General features: G+C 38.7%; 2 protein-coding genes across 3 annotated transcripts in view; one reads left to right on the top strand and one right to left on the bottom strand.

The window, feature by feature from the left end:
• The window catches only part of Slow (epidermal growth factor-like protein slowdown), a 27,432-nt gene extending 20,171 nt beyond the window's left edge, over positions 1-7,261 (top strand). The window contains exons 2-9 of one of the 2 annotated variants that reach the window (XM_076393552.1): positions 2,697-2,762; positions 2,872-2,972; positions 3,083-3,178; positions 4,654-4,779; positions 5,657-5,746; positions 6,205-6,284; positions 6,784-6,891; positions 6,974-7,261. In XM_076393552.1, coding sequence (XP_076249667.1) covers positions 2,697-2,762; positions 2,872-2,972; positions 3,083-3,178; positions 4,654-4,779; positions 5,657-5,746; positions 6,205-6,284; positions 6,784-6,891; positions 6,974-7,141 — 835 coding nt within the window. In that variant the 3' untranslated portion in view covers positions 7,142-7,261. The remainder of the gene's footprint in view (positions 1-2,696; positions 2,763-2,871; positions 2,973-3,082; positions 3,179-4,653; positions 4,780-5,656; positions 5,747-6,204; positions 6,285-6,783; positions 6,892-6,973) is intronic. The other variant, XM_076393553.1, reaches the window with a different exon arrangement.
• A 108-nt stretch (positions 7,262-7,369) lies between these two features.
• On the bottom strand, positions 7,370-8,308 carry LOC143188978 (protein LLP homolog). Its single transcript, XM_076393554.1, has 3 exons — positions 8,178-8,308; positions 7,790-7,964; positions 7,370-7,725 (listed from the first exon to the last, which is right to left on the bottom strand). The coding sequence occupies exons 2-3, from the start codon at positions 7,947-7,949 to the stop codon at positions 7,463-7,465; spliced, it is 423 nt and encodes a 140-aa protein (XP_076249669.1). The 5' UTR covers positions 7,950-7,964; positions 8,178-8,308; the 3' UTR covers positions 7,370-7,462.
• Between the last annotated feature and the right edge of the window lie 467 nt (positions 8,309-8,775).

The following is an 8,775-nucleotide window of genomic DNA, read 5'->3' on the forward strand; positions in this document are numbered from 1 at the left end:
GACAGTTTTAGGTTTCGTTTTGCCGTGTGCACCTGCTAAGCCGAAGGAACGTGAGAATCTCGCAGGGGGCAAGCTGGTTTCCTTCTTTTTAATCATGATTTTCGGGCTATAAGGAACTTTCAGCGAGTTATGATGGATGAAGATGGTATGGAGATAATTGATTCATTAGACTCTGGAGGGTGATAGGAGTAGGATGATTAATGTGTTATGGCTTATGTTGTTGCAACATCGTTTTAAATGGGATATCGAACTTTTCTTTTATTGAAAATGAAATGAAATTAAAGATAGTAATATTTTAAATATAATGAAGATTGCTTGATTCAGTATATAATATTAAAATTAAGATATAGAACTTCTATGATTATGCTGGTTTCTCATTTTATATTTAGCGGAAGTTTCGAAGCGAGGAGATCGTGAGCACCTCAGAAATGTCATCATAATTTTCCTATTCTGTATCTCTGAAGTATTCTCTAAAATATTCTGAAACTTGTTAAAGTGCACTCTTCCATAAACTTGCATTCACCCTTCAATGAAACTATCGATTATATATCTACAGTAATGTCTTCACAAATGTTATCATAACTTTTTATTCGGAGCATAATTTACTTCTGCATACTTCATTCGTAACTTTTCTAAAACTCAAGCCAATGTAACTTACAATTATTTATTAAGCTAACTTAGGTACTTCCCTTCAACAACTAATCAAAGAACTCCTCACAACTTCTCCAAAACTACCCCAATTTACCTCTTCTACGACATAACAACTCTACTATCTCATTACAGTCTACTCGACCCAATAACTCCCATAAAACTTATACACAATTCATTGCCTAACTTCTAACATATCACCCTAAACTTCGTCGATGGATTCCCAAAGAAACCTATTGCACAAATTCAGAACAACGACATTTCGCAAAGAAAAGTCTTCCTGTCCATATTCTGAAGACCAAAGTAAATCCATCTTCACTGACAGCATCACCCAAGATCATTCCCTTAAGGATTAATGTTCCTCGAGCAGCAGTGCATGCATCATTCCGTCACTAGGTGCGCGATGGTACACATCCAGCTACCCAGAGACTGAAAATTGACGATGAACGTTGATGTGTGCTCGCGGCTGGTCTGAGGGTGGCGTCTTAATTGCGCAACTGCTCACCACGGGGCAGGTTTAATCGGTTCGGGGCCAGTTCCTTTGTTCCCCGAACCTGCCGCGTTCCTGGCACCTCTCGCTGCGAACGAAATGGCGCGCGAGCAAGGAAAGTCGACGTCTGGCGATGCGAGCCACGTGGTTGTTGCGACAGTGAACGTCGTGTCGCGTTTCACCGAACATGACAGCGACACGCCGAGATGCAATTTTCTCGCGGGCCAACGATGACGAAGTGGTTCCGCCGCGCCAGATCGCCTCTCGACGCCCAATTATGAGCGATTCTCGCGCAGTACGCGTCAACTGAACCAACCGTGTCCTCTCTGGCTCGCGTGGGCCTCGCCAAATTTTCCGCTTGCCGGAAGAAGGCGACTCTGCGAGGCATTATCGTTTTTAGCATGGGTCGTATTAAAACAGATTTACGGGGTGAGTCAGGAGAAACAAGACCCCTGAATATTTTCGATATTTCTGTAGCTGAGAGACAGACTAACTCAAGTCCATTTTTTTAAAATTAAGTTTCCACGGGATGTGACTCCGTTTTCTTTATTTTATTAGAGTAACAGGAATTTAGTTAATGTTTGATTATAAGTGAAGGAAATTTAACAATATAAATTACTTGAAGTACTATGTTAAGAAATGTGTAATTCCATTTGTTTTTCGGCCCACCTGAAAAATAACGAAAGTGCAGATTTATCGTTGTAGCAAAAAAATTCTTGAGATAAAATTTCACTATTTAAAGAAATATGTACATATACAGTTATAGGAAACAAATTTTTCTAAGATCATTCTTTTTACGAGATTTCAAGGTCATCAGTATTTTTTTAAATGAGATTGGAGAGCATAAAAAGCAAATTCACCGACCATATTAATCATAGGTATCATTTTAATCATTCTATCTCGAGATATTTGTATCTGAAGATTAAAATTACTAAGAATTCCCAACAAACGAGAAACTATGAAGTGGTCATTCTTCTGGCCTCAATAAACATGAAAAGTACTCCCCACTGTTAATTTTTCACAGTAATCCGCAAATATAAGCAGGCTTGTATAGAAATTTAGGCTTTCATTTCTCCGAACGAATTCCGATAGAAGCAATAAAAGCTGTCAAAGGGGATCAATTACAACGAAGGCTGCAATCTAAATAATCCCTCCCTACTTGAGAGTAATCTGAAGTAATCCGGTGCTTTTTAAGAGAAAACAAAGCTGTTGCTTCGAAAGCCTGTTACGCGTCCGGTTATTGAATCGGAGCATAAACGCGCTCCTCGAAATTGTCCCCTCTGCACTTAACGATCCTCCATTTCCATTTCGATTCAGCAATGCAAACGAAGGCGTGCACTGTATCGATTCGATCGCGATCGCTATCGGGACAATCGATTCCTTAATTTCATTTCATCTCGTCACAGATTGACAACGGCGACGCGGTTCTTAATAACGAATGCAAAGCCGAAGACGTTCGTTCGATAAGAGCGCAGCCCCTCGGTAAACAATTTAGCATTGAGATATTTGAACTGTGCCTCGTCTCGTTTTAATCTTTCAACCTGCTTTTGTGTTCCAGGAGGCGAGTTTGCACCAGGTCGGTTCCCACTTCAACCACGCATCACCATCGAAGTGGACAGATTAGGTGAGATTGAAGAATTGTAGCGCAAGTAAATTAGATTACGATAAAAAGTTTTTGTTAGTGGATAGAAGATTGTTAGTGTTTTTCTGCAAAGAGATTGAGTTCCTTTTAGGTTTCTTAATATTTTCAATATTAAGACCGATACGTCTCCTAGCTTCTTCTGCTGCCCAGGATGGACGCAAGCTACCCAATTGAGCTTCGGATGCACCAAACGTAAGTTCTAGTATTTGAATAGAACAATGTAAATTACATTAAGGAAAGGATAGGTTCCCCTTTAAATATTCATCAGAATGTTATGTTTGGGATTTTATTTGTTCTTTTAGCTAGCTGTCCTCTTCCTTGCTTAAACAGAGGCGTATGCACTTCTCCTGGCAGATGCACATGTCCCAAAGGATATACTGGCAACCAGTGTCAGACAGGTAATGTCACACACGAATGCATATCGGTTCTGAATGCTCATTCCAGATGCTAGCACGTCTGACGTTAAAATATGTGTACTAACTGTAAGAGATATTCACTTCTCTGTCAGCTTCCTCATTTTTATCTGTAGTCATAAGACAAAATAATATAAATCACATGTTCCGTTTTTCAAGATGTTAACGTTCAAAACGTTGAATTTGTGTTCTATATTACAGACTTGCATTTTACTAATTCCCATTTTTTCAAGGAAAACTCTCTACTCTTCAATCTATTTTCTCTAAAACTCCAAATTGCATTTTGTAGATTTTAATTCAAATATAAATTCAGTTTTCATGAAAATGTGACTTACGTTGCTGTGTGTACCTACCATATAACCACAGACACATGTAGAAATGATTTTTAAGAACACCCTATCCTTTCGTCCCAGTAATCTCAGTAAAAGTAAGTACGCCTGCACCAAGTTAACGATGCAGATGACGAACGACCGCCGTTAAATCGTAAAGTATCCATGAATCGATAGTCAGTGCAGGAGTACGTCCTCGCAGCTAGTCGATCGTTAGGCGTAATTAAATCGATGCAGCGCGATATGCGACTCGATAGCATTGCACGAATACCGAGCCGACTGGGCGTATTGTGTTGTCCAGCAGCGGGCTGCTTTCGATAGATTTACGAGCGATTTCATTATGCTATGCGGACGTTCTAATTACTAGGCCCCCAGGTGAGCAGTGTCGGTGTGCTGCTCCCGATTCGACTGAAAAGTCCTTTCGTGGCAGATAGTTTCGACACCCCTTGGGGACCTTAACTCGTTAAACTGAGTTCCAGGAGAACCTATACGCTCACAGTTAATAATGCCACTTTAAGTGACTTTATTACGTGCATGTGCATTAATGATCGGAAGTTTAGTACCACTAGAAATTTACATTACGAATTTAAATCTAGTTCAGTACCTTGTGATAGCTTGCTTTGCAACATATTTTACCCTGTGGTATAATTACAATGAGATAATTGTGATTATCTGGTATTTGATACAAGTGAAAATGTTTCTCTTTATGGGCCTCTTAGTGTAACTTCCCATTAATAACAGTTTCACTAACTTCGCATATTTCCCTAATTTTTCAATCCACTGTGTCTGTTAAAAGGAAACAAGTTTCTCAATTTCCTCTGCATCCAGATCATTCTCTCGCATTAATCCAAGAACGAGTTACTCTAAATGGTAACAGTCGCCCCCCATCCTTGCAGTTTATCCTCGATCGACCAGCGACTTACCAACTAATTTAAATTCCCATAATTTATTCATTAAAATCCTCCAGCAGCCCACGGCCGAGAATTTCGCGGGATCGACGGAAATCACACGAGGTACGCGCGACACCCCTCGTTCGAGAATCGAAGGATTTCACGCTGGATAAACTGTCGCCCCTGTTCCTCGCAAATTAATACTTCGCGAATTAACATAACTTGTCCACCAACGTTGCAGACGTCGACGAGTGCGTGACAGAGAAGCCCTGCGATCAGCTTTGCAGAAACCTACCGGGGACCTACGAGTGCCACTGTAGACCCGGTTTTCAACTTCAGAAAGACGGGCAGTCCTGTCGTAAGAACGGTGAGTAAACAAAATCATCTAGAGGAATTCATAACCGATGAAACGATCTGTTTTCGAGACACTCCCAGAGTGACTAATAGCTACAGTAATGTTCGAGTGTTTGCTGAGGGTCCACTTTCAATTGCTGCTTCCAAAAGCCCACGCGAAGCAATGCCACTGGAAGACTACTTTTGAATAGCTTCCAGTTTCCGCGATCTTTGTTTTCGGCTTTCTGACAGCTGCTTCGCCCACGGTGTTTTCGGTAGATGGCTTTCTCTAGCAATAGCAGTGGTTTTGAACTTTAGCATGGTCTGTGGAAGGTTGAAGTATACTCGGTGCTCGAGAAATAGAGGGTATACAGTATTCGTCGATAGGAAAATAGAACAAGATTTTATTGTATGAGTGAATAGTAAGTTTTGATATGTTATATCTGAAAAAAATCTTCAATATTGAGATTTATGATTACGTAGAGATACTAAGCAAAGTTGAGGCCTGGGCACATAAGCTTAACACTATAATTTGCAGGAATTAATTAATATGTTACCACTGGGTTCCTCTCAGATTTTTAACAAAGCTGTACAATTGTAACTCCTTAAAGCACTGAAAACTTGAAACAACTGTAAGAACAAATCACAACTGTAAGAACAGCCCACGAGGTCCGTGAGTCCCAAGTAGTGGGCGTATTTGTTACGTTCTCCTCTCCCAAGTGTTTCAACCGCAAACAAACGTAGCAATAACGATTCCAGACGAAGCAGCTTACGTCGTCAAAGTCGTGCTTCGCCTCCTCGACCACGATAACCAAGCACATATCGGAAGTAGCGTCGTCTCCAAGCGCGAAGGCCTGCGATCATCGCTCATATTGGCTTGCTTTAACAGATCACGTGTACATTTTTTACAGACACTGAAGACAGCGCGTTCGAGGCTCGAGATTTGGAGGATGACTTCCACGAACCGACCACAACGAAACGTCCGTCGATTTCCACGCACGGTTCGTAAACAGCAGGCTCTGTTCTTGTTTCTTTTTATTTCGATTCGAGATGCTTTGAATACGAAAGTGTCGCGATGCTCCGTGTTCTTCCAGTCCAGGGTTGCCATAGGAATTCCCTCCTTGGGTATAGTGAGAGAAATTGGGAGGTGGGGTAAGAAGTGTTGGTGTGTTCTTTTGGTGTAGATCTAGGTCTTAGACCAGAATTAGACCTTAGCAACATAATACAGGGTAATCAGTTTATCTGGAAACCCTCCGAGTATTGGCAGCATTTATTGTAATTACTATTAACATTGTAAGTGCTACCAACACTCATTAGAGGGTTTTCAGATAAACTGATCGACCTCTACAATAGAACACCCCTTATTTCTTTCACCACCTACTAATTTCCCGCTATATTCAAAGAGAGAATTCGTGTGGCAACCCTGTTACAGCCTGACGTCAAAAAGTTCTGTTTGCAGATACGGAGAATGAGGTGGCCGACGGTGACCTCGATCAGGACTACGAGATTATCCTGAAAAGGCTCACCAAGCTCGAAAAGGTACGTCGGACAATGGCTCCTCTGTATTTATGTTATTTGACTTGTAAAGGAGATATATGTATGTTTTCTTTGCGAGCGGCCAGGGAATACGGCGGAACTCGAAGGATTTCTTTCCTTTTTTCCAATACGAATTTCCATTCCTGAGGTTCGCTGAAGATACCGCGCAGCATCCGTTATGTAAACCTATCGTTATCTGAATAACCCGCACCCACGATGCTCTGTTATTCGAGCAGAATGTATTTGTATGGGACGTTCCTTTTCTTATCGAAATAGCTTTTTGCGAGTGTTGCATATAATAAGGGTCTGGAAAAATTGGTAGTGTATGTAATACTGCAAAATTTAGTATTGTTATGGAATGTTTGTTATGTTTCTTGAGTATCTTTGAGACTCAAAACTGTGAAATTCTGCTTTCTGATTCATTTTAATAATGTGTAATGCTAGGTGAGCTTGGAAAGTGTTTTATAAGGAGATGCATTCAATATTCGTATTTTTTTTATAGCAATTTGCAAAGGGAAGGAAGAGGGATATCGACGCCACGGAAATGAGCACCAAGGTGGCATCAGTCATGGAAAGTATCAATGAAATGAAGAGGGCTGTTGAAAATATGGTAAGTATCCAGTACATAATTGCTAATGTCGATATTTGATAGAACATGCGATAAATATTGATTTAAAAAACGTAATTTTCAGCAATTGATGCAGCAAGAAATATACGAAATGCGAAGTAAGCTGAGGGAGTACGAGATAGAGACTAGAAAAATGCAACACTTGACTAACCGAGTCGTAGATTTAGAAAATCGTATGAGATTACGATGCAGAACAGCGATACCGATAAACGGTGGTTCGTTAAATTTTTAGTACTGTAATGGATATGAAAAATATCAAAAGTTTTGGGCATTGCCCGTAGACATAGTATTTATGTAAGAAAATTTTTATACAAGTAATCACACTATCACTGCCATTTTCGTAGCTTTTTTTAGTGGAGTGTAAGTTAATCTTTGTGATCATTTGTATTCAGCTTTGTAATAAAAACGTAAAGCAAAGTTTGATGACTCCTATTGAGTTAAGGAAGACACTGTATACCTATCACTTATGGTAATATAGTTTATTTTCATTTTATTCAACGTAAGGAGGTCAAAAAATAAGGCCTTAATTAATATCGGTAATTTTACATGGAAGTCAATTATGTTTTGCCGCTTTCTTTTGTTTCCTCGTTAATCTTTTACGTGGTTTGGCGGTTCCCTTTTGCGATTTTGCTCTGCCTTTCTTGTGTTTTGCGATCTTTCTCCTGTTCATCCATACTGGATAATTTCCGTATTGATCTTTTAACGTTCTTTTATTGTATACTCTGCTACCATTATCAACGTCCATCTTCTCTGAACCATTGGCTTCTGTGTCCCCTTTTGAGTTTGTATTTTCCTTTATTGTTTTTGCATCAACAACTGAAGGAATAAAATCATTGAGTTAAATGTACAATATAAATGTAGTATATTTATAGCGCAGTACCTGTAGCAATTTCTGATATCTCCGACATTTCCACATCCTTTGAGCCATTTTCATTGATACCCAATGTTTTTTTCAACCTCTCTAATTCCTTTGCACCATAACGTTCTCTTTTGATAGCCCTACATTTTCTCCTCCATTTACTCCTTATTGATTTGGCCATTTTACTGTTTTACGACTAAAATGTTAAAAAAGTAACTGTGATAATTTCTTGGGACTAATTATATTAAAATTTATCTTTAAGAGCAAAATATTTTATATTTTGTGACTGAAGAAAACGATAATGTTACGGATAAAAAATTAATGCAGCGTAACCTCAAATGTGCAAAAATTTTAATAATCATAAGTAATAAATTCATTTAAAAAAGTAAAAAACAGTCAGATTACATACATGAATTTCACTTAGTTTTAGTATATAAATATTCGTTTCAATATTTAACAAAATACTTTATAACTCTGTCAAAAGTATAATCAATCACGTGTTATAAACGAATAGCACTCACTCACAATGCGGAACCTAACCTCGAAATTGTTTACACTGTCGATACTTGCACAACGTGGTTAGTGTCGCTCTCTACTGTTCTAACTCTTAATGACTCTATTCGATCCTCACATTTGAAACTCGTCGATACTGAAGAGCAATTAATTGCAAAAGAATTATTACAATTTTTTTAAATTTGGTCCCTACATAATTACTTACACAACTCAGAACTTTAATTAATGTAAAATTTGTATTATGCATATTAAATATCATTACAGAGTTATACATTCCACTATTTTCTTCTTTAACACAGAAGAAAACGTTTCATCCCAGAAAATTTATAACAGTAATATAACAAAAAATTTTTAAAAATGTATCGCGAGTAAAATAAATATCAGGAAATTGATATTCAATAAAAAGACGCGCTCTGAGCAAGATTTAAAGCAAGAACAAGATACATATCACTTTCCTATTATCTTTATTGTCCAGTCGGAAGCCAACACCTTCC

This window comes from Calliopsis andreniformis, chromosome 3 (assembly GCF_051401765.1).
Source record: "Calliopsis andreniformis isolate RMS-2024a chromosome 3, iyCalAndr_principal, whole genome shotgun sequence".
In the NCBI taxonomy this organism is placed as follows: domain Eukaryota; kingdom Metazoa; phylum Arthropoda; class Insecta; order Hymenoptera; family Andrenidae; genus Calliopsis; species Calliopsis andreniformis.